The sequence below is a fragment of the Perognathus longimembris genome, chromosome 1, assembly GCF_023159225.1.
Source record: "Perognathus longimembris pacificus isolate PPM17 chromosome 1, ASM2315922v1, whole genome shotgun sequence".
Taxonomy (NCBI): Eukaryota; Metazoa; Chordata; class Mammalia; order Rodentia; family Heteromyidae; genus Perognathus; species Perognathus longimembris.
Genome location: NC_063161.1, coordinates 46,350,204 through 46,378,114, shown reverse-complemented (window position 1 = coordinate 46,378,114; position 27,911 = coordinate 46,350,204). Strand labels below are relative to the sequence as shown.

At 36.9% G+C, this 27,911-nt stretch overlaps 2 protein-coding genes and 1 pseudogene across 2 annotated transcripts; 2 read left to right on the top strand and 1 right to left on the bottom strand.

Moving 5' to 3' along the window:
- The first annotated feature begins 4,911 nt into the window (after positions 1-4,911).
- LOC125348261 (olfactory receptor 6C75-like) lies at positions 4,912-5,877 on the top strand. Its single transcript, XM_048341353.1, has one exon. It carries the CDS (start codon positions 4,930-4,932, stop codon positions 5,875-5,877), a length of 948 nt encoding a protein of 315 aa, XP_048197310.1. The 5' UTR covers positions 4,912-4,929.
- A 9,771-nt stretch (positions 5,878-15,648) lies between these two features.
- Positions 15,649-16,596, top strand: LOC125348236 (olfactory receptor 6C75-like). Its single transcript, XM_048341297.1, has one exon. It carries the CDS (start codon positions 15,649-15,651, stop codon positions 16,594-16,596), a length of 948 nt encoding a protein of 315 aa, XP_048197254.1.
- Positions 16,597-26,620: 10,024 nt separating this feature from the next.
- On the bottom strand, positions 26,621-27,583 carry LOC125354557 (annotated as a pseudogene).
- Positions 27,584-27,911: the final 328 nt, after the last annotated feature.

Sequence of the window (27,911 nt, the reverse complement as noted above, 5' to 3'; positions counted from 1 at the left end):
TGAAGAAGCCATCTGGGGGAGGGAGATGGATGCTAAGTTGTCACATCAAAGGAAACAACATTTTAGCAGCATCCATTCTTGTTTAAGCCTTCCACTGTTAGAAATCTGAGGTCACATGATATACTTTATACTCATAACTGATGTGGCTGGAGAATTGGAATTGAATTTATAGTATCAGCAGAACAGAAAATGTGGTGTGTTTCATGCATGTCAATAAAGGAATTACCTGTTCTTGTTCTAAAGAGAATGGAAATTGGAAGTCAAACACCCTTGTATACCAAAAGAGGGTTTCAAACATTTTGTAATTTTCATTTAAATTGTTAGGAGGCTTGGAGCTATTAATCTATCTTCTTATCCACTGTTTAATATAGCACTGAATAAATGATGCAAGTTGTTAATGGATGAATGATCAACTAATAGCTCTGCTAGTAATTGATTTATTTTTCTTCAATAAAGTTGCATAAACAACAAAAAAAAGAACACTCATCTCCATGATGTCGCTTATTTTTTCTTATTCAGCCAGTCCCCTGGGTCCACTGTAAACAAAACAGATAAATTATGACTAGTAGGAATAACATTGTGTCTGGACGGAAGAGCACATCATCCATCACCTGGGAAAGAAACCACAGTAGTGTTCATTTCATGTAACTTGTTTCATTCCAACTGTAAAGCAAATACTTTAATTGGCATGGGCAGGGTAACTTAGAACCTTAGAACTTCATATTTATTTGGATTCATATATGCAAACAGATTGATGCCTGTCCTTCCTGTAAACATTGCAAAGCATTTCTTTAAATTGTGTTTTGCTATCCCCATTTGAATAGTGGCCTACAAACATAAGATGACAGAGTAATGGACTGTGTGTTAAACTTTGAAAAAAAACCCAAAGATGTTATGTTTATATGGATTAAGAAACCATGGATAATGGCATGGACTAAACCAGTCAGAGTCACCAAAACAGTAAGTGTTATTTAAGGAACATATTTTTGTGTTTTTACTCAAATGATTTCTTTTTTAATTTAATTTTATTGTCAAAGTGATGTACAGAAGGATTACAGTTACATACGAAAGGTAATAAGTACATTTCTTGTCAAACTTGTTACATCTGCCTTCATTTTTCTCTCACCTTCCTTCCTCCACATCCAAGGATTTCAACTGCATATGTTGTGTACACATAAAAGCAAGAAACACAATCGTGATGAATTATATCAACAGAAAATATTCAAACACTAGAAGCCAATAGCTTCATATATTTTTTTCTCCATTGTAGCATAAATACTTTGTGATTTATAGGACTGCAGGATGTTTCATCTTCTTGTCTACATATCAGGTTACAATAATTTGTACTATAGGAGGAAACCATGGAATCATTTTTGTAAAACATTCAAGAAAATGTATTTAATATACCTAGAAGTAGATACCTTTTATAATTTTGCACAATGTGAATTTTACGTACAAGTGAATATTAGCATCCATCATGTTCAAGAAAAAGGACTAGAAACCATTTACCACCAGAGAGATGATTGTGAGATGATAGTGGAATGTGAGAATTTATCCCTCCCAGGAATTTTATACCCAAACTATTTGTGTCAATCCATTCTCCTACAAAACTAGCTGGTTAATCCTTAGAAAATGTCATACAGTTTAATACAAAGGAAAAGTTAGAGGCTTAAATAGTGTGTACTAAAATTAGGTATCAAAATTATTATAGAGGTCAGCAGAGCTAAAGCTTTTAACCAACTTTATATGGAACAACTAAATAGTTGTTTCTGTAACATGAAGAGTTTCTTTTTATAAAATACAAAGATAAAGCTTCCTTCACAACTAACCTTTGATGTTGAATGAGTGTTATTCTCCTCCAACAAGAGAATCTAGAGTGTTTGGAAGACCTATTTTATGATTTTTGAGAACAAAGACAAGAAGGAGCACTTGAAGTGTGTCAAACTAAAATACAGTTGGGCACTGAGGTGTAAGATAGGTGAGACAAAAGGCTTATGTGACCAACATCACCTCCAGATAGGAGAGTAAATTTAAGTCCTTATATGTATGTAGGGATTTATATGTCAAAGCTCAGGATCATGATAGATTAGTGGTCAATGAAAATGATCCAAGAAGAATATTCTCACGATGTTACAAAAGGCCTTTCTTATGAAGAGTTAACTTTATTGGAGTTAAAACAATGTGTTTAGTCTGGAACGTCTCCCATCAATTAGACATCTGAACACAGGATGCCAGAACCTCTTTACTCTGGACCACTGTGTCTGTTGTAATGGGTTGTAAAAGTTTGAATAGGAACAGAGTAGTATATGTTTTTAAGAATTTTTTTTTTGATCATGGTGTTTTGGCTTTTTCTTTTTTTAAAAATTTTTATTGTCAAACTGATGTACAGAGGGGTTACAGTTTCATACAGTAGGCACTGGATACATTTTGTGTACTGTTTGTTACCTCTTCCCTCATTCCCCCTTCCCTCCTCCCACTTTCCCTTTCTCCCCCTGAGTTGTTCAGTTGATTTACACCAAACAGTTTTGCAAGTATTGCTTTTGTAGTCGTTTGTCTTTTTACCCTGTGTCTCTCGATTTTGGTATTCCCTTTCACGTTTTCCAATGTACTCAGATTTTTTTTTAATGAACCAGAAATCCACATTTTAAAAAATCAGTATGTGCTATGTACTGTGTTATACAATTGTTGTAACTTGAAGATTTCATTCCTGCTCAAATTTTTGGGGAATATTCTGAAACATTCAGGAGAGCTTAATACTAAATGGAGGATTAGATAATGAAGAAAATACTTTAAAACTGATATATGAGGGTGAGGCTGGGAAACAGCAATGAAGAGAAACACTGTAACAAAGGAAATATTCTTGGGGCTGGGAAAGGCCTAGTGGTAAAAGTGCTCACCCCGTATACATGAAGCCCTGGGTTCGATTCCTCAGTACCACATATATTGAAAAAAGCCGGAAGTGGCACTGTGGCTCAAGAGGTAGAGTGCTAGCCTTGAGCAAAAAAAGCCAGTGACAGTGCTCAGGCTCTGAGTCAACACCCCAGGACTGGCAACAAAAACAAAACAAATAAGCAAAAGGAAATGTCCTCATTGCCTAACATATGTAATTGCAACCCTCTGTACATCACCTTTATGATAACAATAAAGTAAATCAGACACAAGTAACTTATGCTACCTCCCAGGAGGTTGGGATCTGAATATCCCAGTTCAAAGCCCGCTAGGCAGGAAAATCTGTGAGACACTTATCTCCAATTAAGCACCAAAAATCTGAAAGTGGTGCTCTGGCTCAAAGTAGTAAAACACTAGCTTTGAGACAAAAAGCTCATGCACAGGCCCCTTGCCCTTCATTCAAGACCCAAGACTGACAAAAAAGAACAAAATAAATAAACATCAAAGTACATCTTAAAAGATTAATATATATTATAAGCAATACATTTTTGAAACTTTTGTTTTTAAATACAAAATAATGTCTCTCTAAAACCAAAAAGTAACAATTTTTAAATGTCTGTTTCATCTAACTTATGACATTATATGTAATTACTTTTATTACCTTTTATTTTAGTTTTACAATTGTTTCATTTGTTTTCTCCACAGTCACTTAATTCCATACTGGTGCTGTCTTTGCTCAAAGATCACAAACTACCTCTTAATCCACAGCTCCATTTTATTTATTTATTTATTTATTTATTTATTTATTTATTTATTTATTTATTGCCAGTCCTGGGGCTTGAACCCAAAGCCTGACCACTGTCCCGGCTTCCTTTGGGCTCAAGGCTAGCAATCTTCCACTTGAGCCACAATGCCACTTCCCAATTCTTCTGTTTATGTGGTGCTGAGGAATGGAACTCAGGACTTCATGCATGTTAGGCAAGCACTCTACCACTAAGTCTCATTCTGGTTGATCAAAAATAAATATCTCGGGGCTGCGAATATGGCCTAGTGGCAAGAGTGCTTGCCTCGTATACATGAGGCCCTGGGTTTGATTCCTCAGCACCACATATATACAAAAGGCCAGAAGTGGCACTGTGGCTCAAGAGGCAGAGTGCTAGCCTTGAGCAAAAAGAAGCCAGAGACAGTGCTCAGGCCCTGAGTCCAAGCCCCAGGCCTGGCCAAAAATAATAATAATAATAATAATAAATTAATTAATTAAATATCTCACACACTTTTCAACTTACTTCCCTTCTTAGTGCAAATCTCTCACATTTCAGCCCCCTAAGATTATAGGCCGCTGACTCTTGACTTATAAATATATATATGTACATATATATATATACACTTGCATATAGGTGTGTATGATTACTATAAGCAATTAAATTATTATATGCTAAATTTCAGCTTACAATATGAAACTATTAAGTATAAACCTCATAATTCACAATAGATTATTAGATTTATTTATCTTGCTAACTATATGTTTTTACCAATTAGAAATATTGCTATATATAAAAATTGTATAAAAGGAATGCAATGTGCTGTGTGCGGGGTGGTACCTCAGACCTGTTATCCAAGCTACTCAGGAAGCTGAGATCTGAGGTTCACAATTCAAAGATTCTTATCTCCAAGTAACCACAAACAAAGTCACAAGTGGAGTTGTGACTTAAGTGGTAGAGAACTAGCCTTGAGCAAAATGGCTCACAGGGAGAGTAACCAGAACTGAGTTCAAGACTAAGACATGCACCAAAATAAAAGAAAAAATAAAGGTCATAATGTGTAATGTCACCATATATTTATATGTATTTACAAGAAAAAATTCACACTTTTTTTGTTATAACACATATGAATATAAAGGACTTTACACTAAGTAAAATACACTAGAAGCACACTGAAATTATTTTTAAATACCATTTTTATCATGACTATAATCTTTATCTTATTTCTTCAACTCTTCACAGCTAGAATAAAGAGGTGTCATCAAAAAGAGAGAAAATCATGAGAAATTTTACAGCAGTCACTGACTTTATTCTTCTTGGATTGACAGATGACCCTCAGTGGCAGGTTGTGCTTTTGCTCTTTCTCCTTATCACCTACCTACTCAGTGTGACAGGAAACCTGACCATCATCATCCTCACCCTCTCAGATCCCCATCTGCAGACACCCATGTATTTCCTTCTTCAGAGCTTATCATTCCTAGAAATAGCATTCACATCTGCCTCCACTCCCAGATTCCTTGTCACCATCACAACAGGAAACAGGAGCATTTCTTACAATGATTGCATGGCCCAGCTATTTTTTGTCATCTTCTTAGGCGCGACAGAATTTTACCTCTTGACAGCCATGTCCTATGATCGCTACGTGGCCATCTGCAAACCCCTCCATTACACAACCATCATGAGCAACAAGGTCTGTATGCTTCTGGTCTTCAGTTGCTGGCTTGCAGGATTTCTCATTGTCTTTCCTCCAGTCATCCTTCTGATACAATTAGATTTTTGTGCCTCCAATGCAATCGATCATTTTTTCTGTGACTTTTTTCCACTTTTGCAGCTTTCTTGCACAAGCACGCGTTTGCTAGAACTCATGGCATTCTCCTTAGCAGTGGTAACACTCATAGGCACCTTGACACTAGTAATTCTCTCCTATACAAATATCATCCAGACCATTCTGAGAATTCCTTCTATAAGCCAAAGGAAGAAAGCCTTTTCTACTTGCTCCTCCCATATAATCGTTGTGTCCCTCTCTTATGGCAGCTGCATCTTTATGTACATTAAGCCTTCAGCAAGGGAGAGGGTGACTTTGAGCAAAGGAATAGCTGTGCTCTACACCTCTGTGACTACTTTCCTGAACCCCTTCATCTACACACTACGCAATCAGCAAGTGAAGCAAGCCTTCAAGAGCATGGTTCACAGGATGGTCTTTTCTTCAAGTAAAGGAATGGGATGATGGGAGATGTGGAGCCCCAAAGGTATGGGTGAAGAAAAACTACAGTAATTGTTTCTAAGAGTCTCATTTCCCTCCTTCAGTTAGACATGTGGGTAGTGCCAAAATCTCTTTTCAGTTAAACTTGAATTTTTACGTTTTAACTTATATTAAATGTTTGCTCTAGGGTAAAAAAAGACAAACAACTACAGCAATACTTGCAAAACTGGTGTAAATGAACTGAACAACTCATGGGGGGGAAGGGAAAGTGGGAGGGGGGAGTGGGGAATGAGGGAGGAGGTAACAAACAGTACAAGAAATGTATCCAATGCCTAATGTATGAAACTGTAACCTCTCTGTAATTCAGTTTGATAATAAAATATATATATAAATTAAATGTTTTCTCTAGTACCTCTGTAAGTAAATTTTTTTAAAACCCATCCATCGCTTATCAAGATCAATCATGTTTACCCATTAAATTGAGACTGTCATGAATTAGTAACTGTTAAAATCTGCAATCATAACCAATCTTATTTTATTTGGAATACGTAGAAATGAGTCCTAATGACCCTCTAAATTCTTCTTGTGACTAAGAAAACACATTCAATGCTAAACTCATTATTAAAATATTGCCTTGAATTTGTGAAAAAAATGAAATAAAAATGTATGTGAATGTTAAAAAGAAATGTAAATGAAATTCCATTGCGAAATATATTACTTTTGTTATTTGAATTTATGCTCTACTGATTTTAGTGGGTTTTTTCCTAGAAGAAAACAAAACAAGTAATGTTACATGGAAGAAATGAAATTGACTTTCACTTGTCCTCTTTGGGGTTATTTCCTAAAGTACATTATTAACTGAATTTTTTTTCCTATTCCTTGTAATAGTGTTGTCAAAGACCAGAACTGGCATAATCATCACACACACACACACACACACACACACACACACACACAGAGGAGTTTTCTTAGGTCAATAGCGTAAGTTTGATATAGTAAGTGATTTGATTTTGTTTCCTTGATTATCATCTTGGTGTGACAAACAGTACTATGGGAAGAGCTCTATGTCCCAAACAGAAATACATTTTCTCATAGACAATGGAGTCCTGCACTTAACTATTTCTTACCATAAGTATTATGTGACACTTTCTAATATATTTTTACCTCAAAACAAAAATGAAGTGTTCACTGTATGTAGGAAGGCAATCTGCGTAGAAATTAAACATCGTAAAGTTTTATTTCATAAGATTCCACGTAAGGAGAAATGTAAAGGTGAAACTCATTAGTATTCCTAGAACATGTTAATATAAACGTGTGCACAGTATATTTAGATGGCAGAGGACATTGAAAGTTTATTCTCTTATTTTGTTTTATCATTTTGGTATTTTAGGGGTTTTAAATCAAGTCCTCCTCCTTGCTAGGCAAATATTCTACTGCTTGATCCACCAAGGCACTCTTCTGTTATTTTTGTTGGTTTGGTGGTTGCTTGGTATTGGTAGGGCTGTTTTTCAGATGAGTTTTCCCATATTTTGAGCCAGAAGGTCAAACTGACTTGTTTGTGCCTCCCATACAACCTGTGTGGCAGGAGTTCAACACTATAGCCAACATTTTTGTTATTGAGTTCCATCAACATTTAATCAAAAATATGTACAAATCCATGGAAACAATTTAAAATTTTTAAAAACTAAACTTGTGTAGAATTTACATAGTTACAGACTTTATATGGCACCACTCAGTAGAGAGAAATGTAAACAAATATGAAGTGAATGGAAGTATCTACTCCATGAATACAACACTTCTGTAGCTACATCAGTAGCTATTTCAGTGAACTCAAGTGTTGACAAGTAGCCTCTTAAAATACCCTGGGTGTAAATTACCTGCTCCTGAGAGTTTGTCTCTTCATTGAATTGCATGCTGCAAAAATAGTGATCTTTCTCTGTTCTACAGTATTGTTCACCATTTGTGGTACATACAGTAAGGAAATATATCTTAATTGACTATTTCTGTCATTAAGACTTCTGCTTAGCCACAGTCTATCAATGGTTAATACTTTGGAAGTCAAAACACATGGATTTTTGAATTGGCATGGGTTTGATAATCCTACCCCAGACTTAATTGTTCAAGTACTTATGATCTTAGATGCAATATTATTTTCAAGTATTATAAAACAAAAAAGGTTTTAATGCAAACCAAGGTTTTGTAAACAATATATCAGATCTAGATTGGATGTCATCTTTTTAAAGGCTCATAATAAATTCTTTATGTTCATGTTCACATTGTATTCTTTTAAAAATATTTTTATCTTAAGAATCACAACAGCTGAAAATTAGTTTGTAATGGAACCCAAAAACATGATGCACAACATACTGGTCACTAATATTTTAAGTAATAAGTTCTAATTTCACCGATGAAAAGTTTTGTTAGGAAACTTGTAGCATTGTTCTCATTTGATCTTTACCCCTATTACAGTTATAATTAGTGAAATGGCCAATATGGTTTCTATCCTTCAGGTAGGAAGTCTGTTAAATGCAAGGGTTTTTTCTTTAAGGTAAATGAGTGAAAATCCAAAATAATAAATGTAAGTGTTGTCGGATTTTTATTTGCACTTGTAAAGGAGGCCACATTTCGTTAAATGCACCTAGATTACTTAGTTATATGTTTTTGCTTTTTAAGAATACTCTGTTAATGTAAACTTTTAAAGTTCTTAAATGTATGGTGCTTTAACCCCTAGTTTTAATGAGCTTGGAGTATAGCTTGTGTCTTTATTTTAGCCAGAGATATTAACTAGAAGGGACTAGAAACTAAACTACACCAAAGGCAGCATACACCTTCTATGGCTTAAGATCCTTACCAAATTTGGAACTGGGTCTAACTGGTGCTATCTTGGCAACTAGGTGGATCATCGAGAATATCTGAAAACTCTTCCAGGTGAAGGCCCACCTTCACCCACAGGTGATGTGTATTGCTTAATTTCCTAGAGGCAAGGGCGGGCACTTCAACAATAGGTTACTGGACCTGCCAAACCTATACCATGAACTCAAGTGACTCTTTGAACTCTCATGTTCCCTGTGATCCTGCCTCTTGACCATCTATTTATTTAGGCCCTGACCAGCTCATTCGCCATCTTGCACCATGGCTCACTGACTCTCCTCAGGTCACCATGGCCTCTCTTTTCAACTCTCTATTAGAGTTGATCTAGTTTGTTGAGATTGTTTTTTGGCTCTTCCTTTGCTACCACTGTGGTTCAGCTTTCTAACTGTATTAAGTATATTCGAGGCTGCAAGTTTTAGGGGGACATGTCACTGGCTTTCTAATAAAGACTCACAATTTGACCTCACAAAATGTGGCTTCTCTGTATCTCTTGATCAAATTTCCACATAACACTCAGTCTTGTGTATTCTTTTTCACAACTTTTTCTGGAATTAGTAAATCAGAATGAATATCAGCCAAAGCCAAGTATGTGTTGCATTATTCTGGGCATAAATAATATTGCATTCACAATAGTACTGACATTAAATTACTATCACGGAAATTTCATAACCATTCTATTTATTCAACTACAGAAAACATTTTTAAAGTTATTAATTGGACATCAAACCTCCTTGCATGCTCTGAGGACCAGTTGTCAGGACACTTTGCTGTTCATGATGAGTGGGTAATGCAGGGGTTTGCAGATGGCCACGTAGCAGACATAGGCTATGGGACCAGGAGGTAGAACTCAATGAGGCTTAATAGGAAAAAAGGAATAATTGAATCACACAACAATTGTCGGAGATTGTTTTGTCTCCTGTGAGAATGCTATTCAAGAAGCATGGGATGCCAACTATGGTGAATGAGATTTCTAAGAAGGAGAAATTTCAAATGAAGAAGTACATTGGACTCTTGAGGTGGGGGGTCCAGCAGTGTGAGCAGGATGATAGCCCCAAGATGTAATTAACAAAGAGAAACAGGAAAACCTCAATTTCTAGCTGAGGGTCATTTGTCAGTTCCAGCGAAATGAACACAATCTCTTCTGATTGGTTCATTTCTCTCTGGTTTTAACAAAACTATAGAAAATTAAAAATAATATTATGTGTTATAAAAGACATTTTCTTGGGCTGGAAATGTGGGCTAGTGGTAGAGTGCTTGCCTAGCATGTATGAAGTCCAGCGTTTGATTCCTCAGTACCACATAAACAGAAAAAGCCAGAAGTGGTGCTGTGGCTCAAGTGATACAGTGCTAGCTTTGAACAAAAGAAGCTCAGAGACAGTGTACAGGCCCTAAGTTCAAGCCCCAGGACTGGCAAAAAAAAATGTTTCTTTCCTTTAAGCCATGCAAATTGTCATATACAGAAATGAACTGATGTCCAAATATTTGCACATATCAGAGTTCAGCACAACAAATGTACATTCTGTTTCATCAGTATGTTTAGGCAAATGCAAAGATTTTTCACTTGTTCAGAACTGAATCAATCTTGCTAATGTATAGGAGGCATACTGGTCATTTAAAATGTAGGACTTCAATTTGATCAGTGGTAATCTCTAATCCACCTTTCAATTCTTTTAAATCAAATACCCTAATTTTTTTATTTCTTGAATTTGCCTAATATTTCAAGTAAATTGCCAATGGTGATATAAATGTTGCAGAAAATGATTTTATTTTCAGCAAATATAAAAAGTAGAAAATTAGGGATACTTGTTGAAAATTTCACACAAAGAAAACTTTTAAACAAAATGTGCATGAGGTAGTTTAAGCAAGTGTCCACTTGGATGGATTCATTATAAAATTAGAGATGCAAGAAGATAACTTTTTTATTATTATCCTTTTTTATTTTTGCCAGTTCTGGACTTGACTCAGAGCCTGAGCACTGTCCCTCGCTTCTTTTTAGCTCAAGGCTAGCACTCTACCTCTTGAGCCACAGTACCCCTTCTAGCTTTTTCTTTTTATGTGGTGCTAAGGAATTGAACCCAGGGCTTCATGCATGCTAAACAAGCATTCTAAAACTAAGCCATATTCCCAGCTCTAATCTAACTTTTTTGAACATGACTCTTTAGTCAAACTTGCTACTTGATAGCTGCATGAAGTCACTGTGTGAGGGCCGACATTACAACAGCCAAGGTTCTGCCTGGCTGCCTGAATCTCAAGGTCACCCTGGCCCAGTATGGCCCCCTGGCCTGGCCACTAATTTTAACCTGGCCTCCTGCTCACAATGCAGTCCCCATCTTCTTTCAGGCTCCTTCCCTGTAAATACCCCTCCCTAGCATAAAGACATCTGCTGTTCTCTGTCCTGATAAAGTCAGCCTGCCAGTCTCTCTGGCATTCAACTTTTCCTCTCCTTTCAGAAGTGTGTGGTGTACTTTATCTGGCCAGGACATCTAACATTACTAATGCATTTCTAATTTCCCCTAAAAGAAATAACACATCCCTGGGAAATATCATTTGTTCAAAGTTTTACTCTATTTCTACTTGAAGACTACAACTTTCTATTGCTTCATTCTTTAGTCTTTATCAATAATGATGACAATGTAAATCTTTCCATGTCTTTGCTCTGATTTCAGGCTACCATCACTTCAGTTATTTAAAATTGAATACTAATTTAGGATGCTGTTTAGCACTTAATAGATGGAGAACACCCATTTCCTGTTTTTTCATCCAGCCCCTTGGGTCCATTGTAAATAGATTAGACAAATTCTGGCTAGCAGAAATAACATTGTGTCTGCACAGAAGAGCTTATCATCCATCAGCTGGGAAAAAAATTACAGTAGTGCTCATTTCATGTAACTTGTTTCATTGCAAGTGTCAAGTTAATACCTCTTTAGTGGCATAGGTAGGGTAACTTGGAACTTTAGAACTTCATATTTATTTGGATTCATATTTGTAAATGGGTTGATGCCTGTCCTTCCTGTAAACATTGTAAAGTATTTCTTTAAACTGTCTTTTGCTATCAATATCTGGATGTTTGCTTACAAATATAAGATGACAGAGAAGAATGGATTATTAAACTCTGAAAAAAAAATCCCAAAGACCTTATGCTTATGCAAATTAAAAAACCATGGGCAATGACATGGACTAAACCAGTCATATTCACCAAAAGAGTAAGTATTATTTAAGGAGCATGATTTTTGTTTAATTTGTGTTTTTACTCAAGTGATTTCAATTACATACATTATGTACAAGTAAAAGCAAACAACACAATTTGGGTGAATTATACAAATAGTAAAAAATTCGAATACTGAAAGCCAATAGCTTCACACATTTTTCAATAATAACATAAATGTTTTGTGATTTGTAGGACTGCAGGATTTTTCATGTTCTTATTTAAATACCAGTTTGCAATAATTTGTACTATGATTGATATAAAGAAGCCATGGAATCATATTTGTAAAATGTTCAAGAAAATTTGTTTCTAGTACTTAAAATGGATATCTTTTATAGTTTTTCACAATGTGAGTTTTACATACAAGTGAATATTAGCACCCATCATAGTAAAGAAAAGGGACTAAAAGTTGCAAATCACCTGAGAGATGGTTGTGAGATAGTAGTGGAATGTGAGAATTTATCCCTCCCAGAAATTTGTACAAAAAAAGTTTATGTAGATCCATTCACCTACAAAACCAGCTGGTTAATCCTTAGAAAATATTATGCAGTTTAATACAAAGGAAAAGTTACAGGCTTAAATAGTTTGGACACTAAAAATGTATAGAAATTATTTTACAGGTCAGCATATCCAAAGCTTATAATCAACTTGAAAAGGAACAACTAAATGTGTAACATGAAGAGTGGTTAGCATGATTTTTAAATAAAATTCAGGACCAAAGAAAAATCTTCCTTCAGAACTTACCTTCAATGTTGAATGTTTGTTATCATCTTTCAACAAAAGAATAAAAAATACTTGGAAAACTTACTTTATGATTTTGAGAAAAAAAGGTAAGAAGGAGCATTTGCATTATGCAAAATTAAAATTACAGAAGGGCATTGAAGTGGAAGGTTGCTGAGACAAGAGGACCATGTGACCAAGGCCAGCTCCAAAAAGAGAGTTAAGTTTAGGCTTTTCTAAGTATTGTTTTATATATCAAAGCTCAGGATCATGATATACTGGTGGTCAAGGAAAAGGATTCAAGAAAAGTATTCTTATTTCTCTATTGTCAACGTGATGTACAGAGGGGTTACGGTTTCATACATAAGGCAGTGTATACATTTCTCTTTTATTTTTTTCCAAGTCCTGGGGTTTGAACTCAGGGCCTGAGCACTGTCCCTGGCTTCTTTTTGTTCAAGGCTAGCACTCTACCACTTGAGCCACAGCACCACTTCTGGCCTTTTCAATATATGTGGTGATGAGGAATCGAACCCAGGGCTTCATGAATACGAGGCAAGCACTCTACCACTAGGCCACATTCCCAGCCCAGCAGTATGTACATTTCTTATCCAACTTGTTACCTCCTCCCTCATCTCCCTCCATTTCTCTCCCCCACCCCCATGAGTTATGCAATTGGTTTACACCATATGGTTTTGTAAGTATTGCTGTTGCATTGGTTTGTCTTTTTATCCTTTGTCTCTCGATTTTGGTATTCCCTTTCCCTTCCCCGGTTCCAATGCACATATATACAATATCCAGGGTACCAAAATCCATTACAGTAACATCAGAGGTAAAACCTTGGGAAAGAAAGACAAAAGAAAAAGGGCATAATTTCATATGGTATGCTGAAAATAACAACAATGACAAACCACTTGTTTCCGTAACTTGAAGTTCATTTCACTTAGCATCATCTTATGTGTTCATATAGACATAGCTATTGAGTTATTGTGATCTTCTGCAAGGATTATCCTAGGCGTGTACTATAATTATTCCCAATGAGGGAAACCATAGAGTCTATGTTGCTTTGGGTCTGGCTCACTTCACTTAGTATGATTTTTTTCCAAGTCCTTCCACTTCCTTATGAAGGGACCAATGTCATTCTTTCTGATAGATGCATAGATACAAAATGCCTTTCTTATGGTGAGTTAACTTTATTGGAGTTAAAACAATGGGTTTAGCCTGGAACACATCCCATCTATTACATCTCAACACAGAATGACAGAACTTCTTTCCTCTGGACTGCTGAGTTGTTTTAGTGGGTTGTAAAAGTTTGAATGCATGCAGAAAAATATTTTCTGAACAAAAAATTTTAAGAGAGAAATTTTTTAATGAACCAGAAATGAAAACAAAAATTCAGTCTGTGCTATGTAGTGGGAACAAGTTTTTAATTGTTGTAAGTTGAAGTTTTCATTCCTTCTCAAATTTTCAGGGAATATGTTGAAACATGCAGAAGGGCTTTATACCAAAATGCAGAGGAATATAATGAAAAAAGTATTTTAAAATTAATATGTGAGCATAGGGCTGGGAGAAATCCAGAGAATGAAAGACACTGTGTGAAAGGAAATGTTCTCATTACCAGATATGTATAACTTAAATCTCTCTATACATCACCTTTCTAATAACAATAAAGTAAGTTAGGCACCAGTAGCTTATACCACCTCTCAAGAAGCTGAGATTTGAGGGTCATAGAAGCCAGCTAGACAAGAAAGTCTATGACAATGCCTAACGTATGAACCTGTAACCTCTCTGTACATCAGTTTGATAATAAAAATTTGAAAAACAAAAAAAAAGAAAGTCTATGAGATGCTCATCTCCAATTAACCACCAGAAATCTGGAAGTAGTGCTGTGGCTCAAGTTGATAGAGCATTAGCTTTGAGAAAAAAATCTCAGGGACGGGGCCTAGGCCCTGAGTTCAACACCAAAGACTGACATAAAAATAAATAAACAATAAAGTAAATTTTAGAAGATTAATATATGAGATTATAAACAATGGATTTTTAAACTTTTGCTCTGGTGTACAACAAAATAATCTCTCTCTAAAACCAAAAAGTAAGAATAATTTTAAAATACATATGTTTTAGGTCACTTTTGATGTTATATATATTTACAGTCTCAATTATCCTTTAGTTTTAGTTTTACATTTGTTTGATTTTTGTGCCATACTGGAGCTTTCTTTGCTCAAAGATAACAAAGCACCTCTTAATCCATAACAACATTTCTTAGTTTTGATGGTTGATCAGAAATAAATGTCTCACAGACTTGTCAGCTATACTCCTCACACATCACCCTGAAAAGATTATGGGCCACTGACTCTTGACTTAAAATATATTTTGATATGTACATATAATAAGATGATTACTTTAATAAAAAATTGTTATATCCTACAGTTCAGCATACAATGTAAAACTATTAACCAAGAACTTCATAATTCACATTAGATCACTAAACTTACTTATCTTGCTAACAAGTTTGTAACCATTGGAAATATTGAGATATATAAAATTATTATAAAAAGTACATAAGGTGCTAGATGCTGGTGGCTCAGACCTGTTACCCTAGGTACTGAAGAAGCTAAGAGAGGATCAGCTGAAAGACTCTTATCTCCAAGTAACCACAAACAAATCCAGAAGTGAAGCTATGACTCAAGTACTAGCCTGTGATAAAATCACTCAGAGACAGCACCCAGACCTAAGTTCAAGACCTAACACCAGCACAAAACATAAAATAAAATAAAGGTCCTAATGTGTTACATTATTTATATGAGTCTATATATTTACATGAACAAAATTGACATCTTTGCTGTTGTTATAACATGAATGAATATAGAGGATATTACACTAAAATGAAGCAGAAACACTCAAATTGTGTTTAAAGGACATTTTTTCATTACTGACATATTTTTATTTCTTCAACTCTTCACAGCTAGAATAAGAAGGTGCCTTCTTAAGAGAGAAAAATCATGAAAAATTCTACAGCAGTCACTGACTTTATTCTTCTTGGATTGACAGATGACCCTCAGTGGCAGGTTGTGCTTTTGCTCTTTCTCCTTGTCACCTACCTACTCAGTGTGACAGGAAACCTGACCATCATCATCCTCACCCTCTCAGATCCCCATCTGCAGACACCCATGTATTTCCTTCTTCAGAGCTTATCATTCCTAGAAATAGCATTCACATCTGCCTCCACTCCCAGATTCCTTGTCACCATCACAACAGGAAACAGAAGCATTTCTTACAATGATTGCATGGCCCAGCTATTTTTTGTCATCTTCTTAGGCGCGACAGAATTTTACCTCTTGACAGCCATGTCCTATGATCGCTACGTAGCCATCTGCAAACCCCTCCATTACACAACCATCATGAGCAACAAGGTCTGTATGCTTCTGGTCTTCAGTTGCTGGCTTGCAGGATTTCTCATTGTCTTTCCTCCAGTCATCCTTCTGATACAATTAGATTTTTGTGCCTCCAATGCAATCGATCACTTTTTCTGTGACTTTTCTCCACTTTTGCAGCTTTCTTGCACAAACACACACTTTATAGAACTCATGGTATTCTCTTTAGCTGTGGTAACACTCATGGTCACCTTGACACTAGTAATTCTCTCCTATACAAATATCATCCAGACCATTCTGAGAATTCCTTCTACAGGTCAAAGGAAGAAAGCCTTTTCCACTTGCTCCTCCCATATGATTGTTGTGTCCCTCTCTTATGGCAGCTGCATCTTTATGTACATTAAGCCTTCAGCAAGGGAGAGGGTGACTTTGAGCAAAGGAATAGCTGTGATCTACACCTCTGTGACTCCTTTCCTGAACCCCTTCATCTATACACTACGCAATCAGCAAGTGAAGCAAGCCTTCAAGAGCATGGTCGACAGGATGGTCTTTTCTTCAAGTAAAGGAATGGGATGATGTGAATTGTGGAGCCCCAGAGACAGAGCTGAAGAAAGACTTCTGAAATCATTTCTGAGCATCTCATTTCCCTACTTCACTTAAATATATATGGGTAGCACCAACACTCCTTTTCTGTTAAAATCAGATTTTCACCTTTCTCACTTATGTTAAAAGTGATTGCTCTTTTACCTCTATAACTAAATTTTTGGTAAATCCATAATCTCTAGTGCTTTTCTTATCAAGACCAATCATCTGTTCATCCATTAAATGGAGACTGTCATGAATTAGTAAATTTGCTAAAAACTGCATTGGAAATCAAACTTACTTTATTTGGAATACATAAAGATGAGACATAGTATCTCTATAAATTCTTCTTGTGACTAAGAAAACATGTACAATGCTAAAAATCATTACTAAGCATCTCCTTGAATTCATCAATAAAAGCAACTAAAAATGTATGGAAATGTTAAAAAAAATTAAGTAAAATTTCAGTATGAAATATATTATTTTGTTCTTTGAGTCTATACTGTTTTGATTTCAGTAGTTATTTCCCAAGGAGAAAACAATGTAAGTAGTGTTACATGGAAGAAATGAAATTGACTTTCTATTGTCCTCTCTTTGGTAATTTTCTAAAATAGATTAATTGGATTTTTTTCTTATTCCTCATAATGGCACACACACACATAGTCAGTTTTCTTAGGTCAGTAGCCATATATTTGGCACCATTGTTGATTTGATTTTTTTCCTTTATTATCTATCATCTTGATGTGACACCTAGGATTATTGGAAGAGCTCTATTTATTAATTTTTTTTCTTTATTGTCAAAGTGTTGTACAGAAGGCTTACAGATTCATATGTAAGCAGTGAGTACATTTCTTGTTTACTTTATTACCTTCTCCCTCATCTTTCCCCACCTCCTCCCTCCTCCTTTCCCTCTCCCCTCAAGAGTTGTGCAGTTGATTTACACCAAATGGTTTTGTATGTATTGCTTTTGAAATGGTTTGTCTTTTTGCCCTTTGTCTCTCAATTTTGATATTCCCTTTTCCTTCCCAAGTTCTAATACATGTGTAAACAGTATCCAGGGTATTCGGATGAGATATAGTGGTGGAAATGGATACAAGAAAAACTAAGCAAAACAAACAAACAGACAAGCATGTTGATAATCACAACAGTGGTATAACTTGTTTTCGTATGTGGAGTTCATTTCACTTGGCATCTTCTTATCTGATATATGGGTGTAGCTATTGGGGTATTTTGATCTTCTACCATGACTAGCCTAATCATTTACTAGCTATGCCTTATGAGGGACACCATAGGGTTTATGTTTCTTTGGGTCTGGGTCACTTCACTTGATATGATTTTTTTCCATGTCCTTCTATTTCCTTATGAATGGGGAAGTGTCATTCCTTCTGATGGAGGCATAAAATTCTATTGTGTATATGTACCACATTTTCCTGATCCACTCATCTACTGAGGGGCATCTAGGTTGGTTCCATGTTTTAGCAATGACAAGTTGTGCTGTGATGAACATTGTTGTGCTGGTGGCTTCAGTGTGGTCTTGCTTGTAGTCTTTTGGGTAGAAGCCCAAAAGTGGGACTACTGGGTCACAGGGGAGCTCTATGTTTAGCCTTCTTAGGAACTTCCACACTGCTTTCCAGAAAGGTTGAAAAAGTTTGCATTCCTACCAACAATGTAGTAGGGTTCCCTTTTGGCCACATCCTCTCCATCATTTGTTACTATTGGGTTTCCTAATAATAGACATTCTTACTGGGGTGAGGTGGAATCTCAATGTTGTTTTGATTTGCCAATGATGTAGAGCACTTTTTCATGTGACTCTTGGCCATTCTCATTTTCTCTTCAGAGAAGTTTCTTTTTACGTCTTTAGCCCATTTGTTGAGAGAGCTGTTGATTCTTTGATTATTTGTTTTGGAGGAATTTAATTTTTTGAGTTTGGTGTATATTTTAGATATCAGGCCTTTTCCCAATCTGTGGGCTTTCTGTTTATCTTGGAAGCTGTGTCCTTTACCCTGCAGAAGCTCTGCAGTTTGATACAATCCCACTTCTCCAACCTTTCTTTGATTTGTTGCATTTCTGGGCCTTTGTTGAGGAAGTTTCTTCCAGTGCCAAGGAGTCCTAGAGTTTCTCCTATTCCTTCTAGTAGTGTTTTCAGGGTATCTGATTTTATTTCTAGGTCTTTGACCCATTTGGAATTGATATTGGTGTAAATAGCCATCTAGTTTTAGTTTGTTACAGCTGTTGACCCAGTTTTGCCAGCACCATTTGTTGAAGAGGCTGTCTTTGTTCCAACCTATATTTTTACCTCCTTTGTCAAAGTTTAGGTAGCCGTAGGTCTGTGGGTTCATTTCTGGTCTTCAGTTCTGTTCCATTGGTCCTCGGTTCTGTTCTTGTGCCAGTACCACGTTGTTTTTATTACTATAGCTTTGTAATACAACTTAAAATTTGGTATTGATATTCCTCCTGCACTGTTCTTTCTACTTAGGATTGTTTTTGCTATTCAGGGTTTTCTTATTGTTTCATATGAATTTCTGAATTGCTTCCTCTATTTCATTGAGGAATGGTGTTGGGATATTCTTTAGGATGTGGCAAATGTCATTCCATGGACTCCGCTTTCATGGTCTCCACTGAAAATCTGGAGTAATTCTGATTGGTTTTCCTTTATATGTGATTGTTCTCTTTTCCCTAGTGGCTTTAAGAATTCTTTCTTTGGCCTCTATTGATCCTGTTTTGATTACAATGTGTCAATGGGAAGTCCTATTCCTGTCTGGTCTGTTTGGGGTCCTAAATGCTTCTTGTACTGGATGGGCCTATCCTTCTGGATATTTGGGAAGTTCTCAGCTAATATTCTGTTAAATAAGTTGCCTAGTCTATTAACTTCTTTCTCTAGGTGTTCTTCAATACCTACTAGCTTTATAATGGGCTTCCTGATTGTATCGTGAAGCTCTTGAAGTGATTGATGTCTTGCTTTTTGGATTGATTTTGTATTGTTTTTTGTTCTTTCTCCATAATGTCTAAGCTGTCCTTAATTCCTGAGATTGGATCTTCTGCTTCATCCAGTCTGTTCCCTAAACTTACAAATTGGTTTCTTGTCTCCCCACCTTCTGATTGATCTTTCTTGATGGCTTCCATATCTCTACTGTAATTCTCTCTTAGGTCCTGTATGGACTTCTTTACTTAATTAATTTGGTTCTGGGTGCTGTCTCTAATCTCTTTTAGCTCAGTAGCTATCTTTTCATGGGACTCTTTTTCTTTCTGTTGGAGTTCATGTATCATTCTGTCTGTGGAGGCCATGAAGTCTTCTATTAACTTATGATTGGATTCTTCGTGTTCACGAATTATTCTTTGGTTTGCCTCCTCACACTCTAGGATACTTGTCTGGAGAGACTCAAACTTTTCATTTATCATTTTTTTATTTAAAATATCTTGATATTTAATGTTATTTTTAGTTTTACGGATTTGTCACTCATTGTTAATTCTCTTTTATTTACTAATTAAATTTTGTTGACAAGGTGTTGTGCAAAAGGGGTACAGTTACATAATAGGGCAGTGTGTATATTTCTTGTGATATCTTACACCCTTATTTTTCTTTCATTTATCATTTTTCATTTATCATTTCATTTATCATTTTTATCAGCATAGTTTGTAAAGCATTTTGAGGGCTGTCTTCTAGGATTTCAATTGAATGTTCTGTTTCCTGTTTGTTTTGAGTAGGTGATGAGATTCCCTGTCTTGCCATACTGTTTGTGTTTCTTCTGCCCATTTGGATTTAGAATGCTAGTCTGCTATCCCCCTTTGGCACTGTTTAGGACCTGAACCAAACCTACCAAGTCCTGTTGTGCTATTCTTATAGGTACACAATCCTAGATAGGTAAGTTCCCTCTCTTTTTAGGCACATAACATCAGATTTAGTGTCTGCACAAATTTCCGTTTAGAAGTAAAAACCAAGCCTGTGTCCTGTATTCAGTAGCTAGATTGTATACCATTACAATCTTGTTCTTATTTCTTTTGGGGTTGATAAAATTGCTCTAAGAACCCCTTTGACTCACTCATATTGTCCCCAGATGCCTATAATCTCGCCTACCATTAACCTGGGCTCAATGGAATCTGTAGGTCCTGGGCAGTGGTGATTGTGTGGTTCTCTGAGGATTGTGGGTAGAAGTTGTGTGCCCTCAGTGATTGAGGGACTGTGGTCAGCCTGGGGAACCATTCTGTTGCTCCCAAGGCTTTGGCAGTGGCAGCATTGTACCTAGGAGGCAGTGGGGCCTGTGGCACCAGGCTGGGATCTCTGGGCTGCCCAGGGCAGGCAGCGGGCTCCAGCTGGGACCCCTGAGCTGCCTCTGGAGGCCCCCACTGAAACCCCTGGGCTGGATGTAGTGGGCGGTGGCCCCGGCTGGGACCCCTGGGCTGGTGACAGTGGGCAGCGGACTCAGCAGGGATTTCCGAACTGCCTGTGGTGAGCCTGGGCAGGAACCCCCAGCTGACTGTGGCGGGCCCTGGGCGGGATCCCAGGCTGCTGAAGGTGCGGGGGCGGGCTCTTCACTATATATATTTTTAAAGTCCCAAACAGAAATAAATTTTCTTATAGGCAATGGTGTCCAGATCTCAACTATTTCTTACCATAAAAATAATGTGAAATTTCTTGCAGTTTGACCAAACACATTCTAATACATTGTTACCTCAAAATGTATATTAAATGTTTATTGGCTTTCATTATAAATTCTTTACCAATGGAATCTGTAAAGAAATTACATGTTGTAAGTTTTATTGTTTAAGAGTCTACAAAATAAGCAGAAATATAAAGATGAAAATCATTACTAGTTCATAAAACATTCTAAAATAAAATAAGTGCTTGGAAGTGGAACTGGGGCTAAAGTAGTGCAGCTCTAGTCTTGAGCACAAAAGCTAAGTGACAGCACCTGGACCCTTAGTTCAAGCCCCATTGCCCCAACAAAACAAAAATAATAAAGGAAGTGCCTGCATGGTATAAATAGATGGCACAGAAAGGAAGAGCACTGAAAGTTAACCCTCTTATTTTGTTTTATTATATTGGTAGTTTGAGATTTGAAATCAAGTACTCCTCCTTGCTACACAGATATTCTACTGCTTGAGTCATTAACTCACTCTTTTGGTTTGGGGTTGATTGGTTGGTATTTGTAGGGCTATTTTTCAGATGGGGTCTCCCATATTTTGACCTACCAGGTCAAAGTGTCTTGTTTGTGCCTCCCATGTAGCTGATGTGATAGGAGTTCAACACTATAACCAGCATTTTGTTGTTGAAGTCTGTCAACATTTAAACATACACTATGCACAAATCTATGGTAAAAATTAAAATTTATTTTTCAAATTTTTATTATCAAACTGATGTACAGAGAGATTACAGTTTCATATGTTAGGCATTGGATACATTTCTTGTACTGTTTGTTACCTCCTCCCTCATACCCCCTTCCCTCCTCCCCCTTTCCCTTTCCCCCCATGAGTTGTTCAGCTCACTTACACCAAACAGTTTTGCAAGTATTGCTTTTGTAGTTGTTCTGTAGTTGTGTCTGTCAATTTTGGTATTCCTTTTCAATTTCCTAGTTCTAATACCAGTGTACACGGTTTCCAATATACTCAGATAAGATTACAGAGATAGTGTAGGTACAACCACAGGAAGGTGATACAAGAACATCATCAATAATAGAAGCTACAGATATACATGGGACGTTGAAAGTAGATACAACTGTGATATAACAGTCATTTACATAACATGGAGTTCATTTCACTTAGCATCATCGTATGTGTTCATAAGGGTATAGCTATTGGGCTCTTGAAAATTAAAATTTTTTTTTTTATTATTTTTTTTTTTTGGCCAGTCCTGGGCCTTGGACTCAGGGCCTGAGCACTGTCCCTGGCTTCTTCCCGCTCAAGGCTAGCACTCCGCCACTTGAGCCACAGCGCCGCTTCTGGCCGTTTTCTGTATATGTGGTGCTGGGGAATCGAACCTAGGGCCTCGTGTATCCGAGGCAGGCACTCTTGCCACTAGGCTATATCCCCAGCCCGAAAATTAAAATTTTTAAAAACTAAAATTTACAAGAAATTACATAGTCATAGACCTTACATGGCACTACTCTCAGTAGAGAGAAATACAAACAAAGTTGAATTAACTGGAAGTGCATAAAGTGAATTAAGTATCTACTCCATAAATACAATAATTCTGTAGACACTTCCAGTGGCTATATCAGTGAACTCAAGTATTTTCAATAGCCTCTTAAAATACCTTGGGTGTGAATTGTCTTCTGAGTATCTGTCTCTTCATTAAATTGCATACTGAAGTGAAGTGTGATCCTGTTCTCATGTAATTTTCACCAATTGTGGCACATATAGTAAAGGAAATGTCTCAATCTAATATTTCTGTCATCATTAAGACTTCTGGTTAGGGGCTGGGCATATGGCCTAGTGTAAAGTGCTCGCCTCATATACATGAAGCCCTGGGTTCAATTCCTCAGCACCACATATATAGAAAAAGCTGGAACTGGCACTGTGGCTCAAGTGGTATAGTGCTAGCTTTGAGAAAAAAGACGTGAGGGACAGTCTCAGGCCCTGAGTTCAAGCCCCAGGACTGGCAAAAAAAAAATAAATAAATAAAAAAGACTTCTGGTTAGCAGCAGTCTATCAATGGTTAATACCTCGGAAGTCATGATTTTTTTTACTATGAATGGGTCTAATGCTCTTAACTCTGGAGTTAGTTGTTTAAGGTTAAAGTATTTTATGACCTTAAGTGCAATATTATTTTCAGGTATTATTAAATAGTAGTTTTAACACAAATCTAGATTTATACATAATGTATCAGATTATACATAATGTATCAGGTTGGCTGTCATCTTTTCATACTCATAATAAATATATTCATGCTCACATTGTACTGTTTCAAACAAAACTTTTCAGAATAAGAACAGCTGAAGATTTTGTAATATAACCCCAAGAAATGGCAGACAATGTACTGCCTGACATTTTAAGTAACATATTTTAAGTCACAAGTTCTAATTTCACCAATAAAAGTTTTTTTCAGGAAACTTGTAGCATTGATCTAATTTGATTTTTCCATATATTTCAGTTATAATTTGTTAAATGGCCCATATGTTTTCTATTCTTGAGGTAGGTAGTCTTTTAGATGTAAGGGTTTTTTTTTTTTTTTAATGAGTAAAACTCTAAAATAGTAAATGTGAGTGTTGTCTAATTTTTATTTGTTAATGTAAAGTTAGCCACATTCAACTGAGCCACATTCCATGAATGCAACTAGATTGATTACTTGTTTATTTTTCATTTAAAGCTGCTGAGTCTATTAGTGTAAGCATTCTTAGATGTACATCACTTTAATCCTCAGTTTTGACTATATTGCTGTATGTCTTACATTTTTATTTTAGCCAAGGATATTAGCTAGAAGGTATTAGAATCTAAATTACATCAAAAGGCAGCATGCATTTTCTTGGTTGAAGATTCTTACTGTTGTATTATTATTTCTCACAATGGTTTCCAAAATTACTAAATCAAAATGCATACCAGCCAAAGCCAAGTACATGTTGCATTATTCTGGGCATAACTAATACTGCGTTCTGAATAATATTGATATTAAAGTAACATGGATTAGACTACAAACACAGAAATTTCATAATCATTCTATTTATAGAAATACAGACAAGTTATTTTAAAAGTTATTAATTAGTTACACATTGAATCCCTGTGCATGTTTAGAAATGTGCAGGTTTTTGTTTTTCAACCTGAGACAGCAGGTAGGAGGAATATGGAATTTGCTGAGAAATTATTTAAGAGGAGGTAGCAGGTTACATATAGTTCATTTCAAAAGTATATTGGATAGGAAAGAAGTTCAAGGAGCAGCATATTCATGACTCACTTTGCATCAAAGGAAAAGATTCAAGGGCTGGGGATATAGCCTAGTGGCAAGAGCGCCTGCCTCGGATACACGAGGCCCTAGGTTCGATTCCCCAGCACCACATATACAGAAAACGGCCAGAAGCGGCACTGTGGCTCAAGTGGCAGAGTGCTAGCCTTGAGCGGGAAGAAGCCAGGGACAGTGCTCAGGCCCTGAGTCCAAGGCCCAGGACTGGCCAAAAAAAAAAAACAAAGGAAAAGATTCAACAAACCACTGGAATAAAAGTTAGAAAGCTAGCTTTGACATCTAAATCAAGACAACACAAGAAACTATTAATGCAAGCCAGAGCTTCACACTATTATCGGGGGCAAATAAACCACACAGTGTTGACTGTGGGTCCTTTCCTATGACATTCCAGAAAATCCACAACTGACCTAGAGTGACTGAGTGATCACCAGCGGGTACTGGGAATCAAAGACAGATGGAGCCAAGGAACCGGAAAATGACTAGGAAGAAGCAAAAGGACTTATCTCTAGACTTACACAATTGTGCCCAGTTTCCTCATGAATTGCTTGAAAATGAATGCATGCTCTTGTAAGATATGTGTGACCATTATGGAAAATATTGACAGAAGCAGCATTGATTAGAGAATTATGATTTATAAATTGTCCTCACACCAAAATGACAATGAATTTGATGTTTAATTTTACTTCACTCATTGCCTATCACTTCTTGGACTCACTGAAAATGTAAGTAATTGCATACAAAATCTGGAGTTCAATACGTTTTAGCTAAAGTTGCAACTAATTATGCTTACAAATAACTTGTCAATTATTATGTCAGGAGGGAAAAGAAATGTTCCAACAGAATCTCAGTTTCTTTATATCGGTGACACCCCTCATCACAGCACCGTTGAATTTCATCTTCTTCACTTGTGTATTGAGGAAATCATAAGAGGTTCTTCCTTTTCTAAGATCATGTGGAATTTTTAAATTACTCAGATTTTTACTTCTTTTCTATTACAATCTTAATTACCTCAGATAAAAATTGCTATGTCCTGTGTTTATCTCTGAAAATCTCAGCAATGCTGAATACTAATGGCAAATATAAGATTCTTAGCAACATGCATAGGTATTAAAATAATCAAATAAGTATGTCTGAAAAGGCTCACTTTGAGAGAGCATTTTCTACAAAAATCTAGCACTTATGAGTGTTGGGGATTATTATGGCCTTGGGAAGGCTGCCCTTCCACCAGCCTTGGGACAATGGAAGTCCCTCCCACCTTCTGGCCTCCACCCCTTGGGAGGTGAACACGTGCATGCCACCATGATGGGGTTGTCCCGCCCACAAAGTAGGTTTCATGATGTCACTTGATGGACATGCTCCCTAGCCTATGACTGGCCCTTTGGCCAGCCCCCTTTCTTTCCCGCCATTACTTCTATATAAGTGCCTTTCCATATTAAAAGTCTTTGAGACGCATCCCACCACCGCAGCGTGTCCCTGATGCCTTCCTTCTCGCCCCTTCTCTTGGTAACATGTGAGGGGACTGGGGGGAGGGGAGGCTTCAGCTACCTTTCCTCAACTTAGCGCTTGTCCATGTGAGTACGCCTTTGGCCTTCCGCTGGCGGAGGGCCAGGCTGAGTGCTCTTTCATAGATTTTGGGGTTATCCATTCTCCCCGTGAGATCGGGGAGAAGGGGATCGTTCAGATCCCAACAATGAGAAGACATTCCTCGATAAACATAGATTTTAATATTTTCACTTTCAGAAAGCAAAGAACAGAAAGACCTAGTCAAAAAGAAGACTATAGAATGTCAGTAAAGTTTATATGATATAAATACTGAGAATAACAATAATATACATCAGAACTAATAAAACTGAGAAAAAAGGGGCTGGGGATATAGCCTAGTGGCAAGAGTGCCTGCCTCGGATACACGAGGCCCTAGGTTCGATTCCCCAGCACCACATATACAGAAAACGGCCAGAAGCGGCGCTGTGGCTCAAGTGGCAGAGTGCTAGCTAGCCTTGAGCGGGAAGAAGCCAGGGACAGTGCTCAGGCCCTGAGTCCAAGGCCCAGGACTGGCCAAAAAAAAAAAAAAAAAAAAAAAAAACAGAAAAAAACATTCCATTTTCACATTCAGGTTACAGCAGCATGTTACTTATGTCCAAATTTGGCCTTGTTTTGTAAAGAACAAAACCTTTGAAGCACATGTTTGAAAGCCTCTTTCACCTGCTGGTTCCTTAGAGTATAGATGAAAGGATTCAGCAATGGGGCCACGGAAGTGTAGAGAACCGCCACACCTTTACTGAAAGTCACACTTTCCTTGGCTGAGGGTTTTGTATACATAAAGATACAACTCCCATAAGTAATGGAAATGACAATCATGTGTGAGGAACAGGTGGAGAAGGCCTTTGTTCGTTGTTGGGCAGAAGGGATTCTTACAACAGTTTTGATGATGAATATGTAAGAGAGCACCACTAAAAACAGTGTGATGACAAGCATCAACAAAGCTAAGACAAAAGCCAACATTTCTATGAAATGTGTATCTGTGCAAGAGATCTGCAGGACAGAGGAAGTGTCACAGAGAAAGTGATCGATGGTTCTGGATGCATAGAAATCCAGCTGGAGTCCTAAGAGTAAAGGAGGAAGGAAAATTAAGAATCCAGTTAGCCAGGAGCTGAGCACCAGCTGATGGCACACATTGCTATTCATGATGACTGGGTAATGCAGGGGTTTGCAGATGGCCACATAGCGGTCATAGGACATAGCAGCCAGGAGGTAAAGCTCAGTGAGACCTAATAGGAAAACAAAGAAGAGGTGAGTTGCACAGCCATTGTAGGAGATTGTTTTGTCTCCTGTGAGAATGCTGGTCAAGAAGCATGGGATACCAACTGTGGTGAATGATATTTCTAAGAAGGAGAAATTTCAAAGAAAGAAGTACATTGGAGTCTTGAGGTGGGGGTCCAGCAGTGTGAGCAGGATGATGACAAAGTTCCCCATCAGGTTCAAGATGTAATTGACAAAGAAACACAGGAACACCACAATTTGTAGCTGAGGGTCATCTGTAAGTCTCAGCAAGATAAACACGATCTCTTCTGATTTGTTCTTCATTTCTCTCTGGTTTTAACAAAACTATAGAAAATTAAAAATAGTATCATGTGTAAGAAAAGATATTTCTTCCCTTTAAATCATAAAAACTATCTTATCCCGAAGTGTACTGATATCCAAATATTTGCACAAATCAGAGTTCAGCACAAGCAATGTATGTTCTAGTTCATCAGTATGTTTATACAAATGCAGAGATTTTTTTCAGTTGTTCAGAATTGAACCAGCCTTGCCACATTATAGGAGACATAGTGTAATTTGAAATGTAGGTCCTCAATTTGATTAATGGTAATTGCTAACCCACCTTTCAATTCCTTTAAACCATTATTTTTACTTCCTG

Bases quoted from the DNA above. Each gene is read 5' to 3' on its own strand.
- LOC125348261 (XM_048341353.1), top strand. From the start codon at position 4,930: ATGAGAAATTTTACAGCAGTCACTGACTTTATTCTTCTTGGATTGACA.
- LOC125348236 (XM_048341297.1), top strand. From the start codon at position 15,649: ATGAAAAATTCTACAGCAGTCACTGACTTTATTCTTCTTGGATTGACA.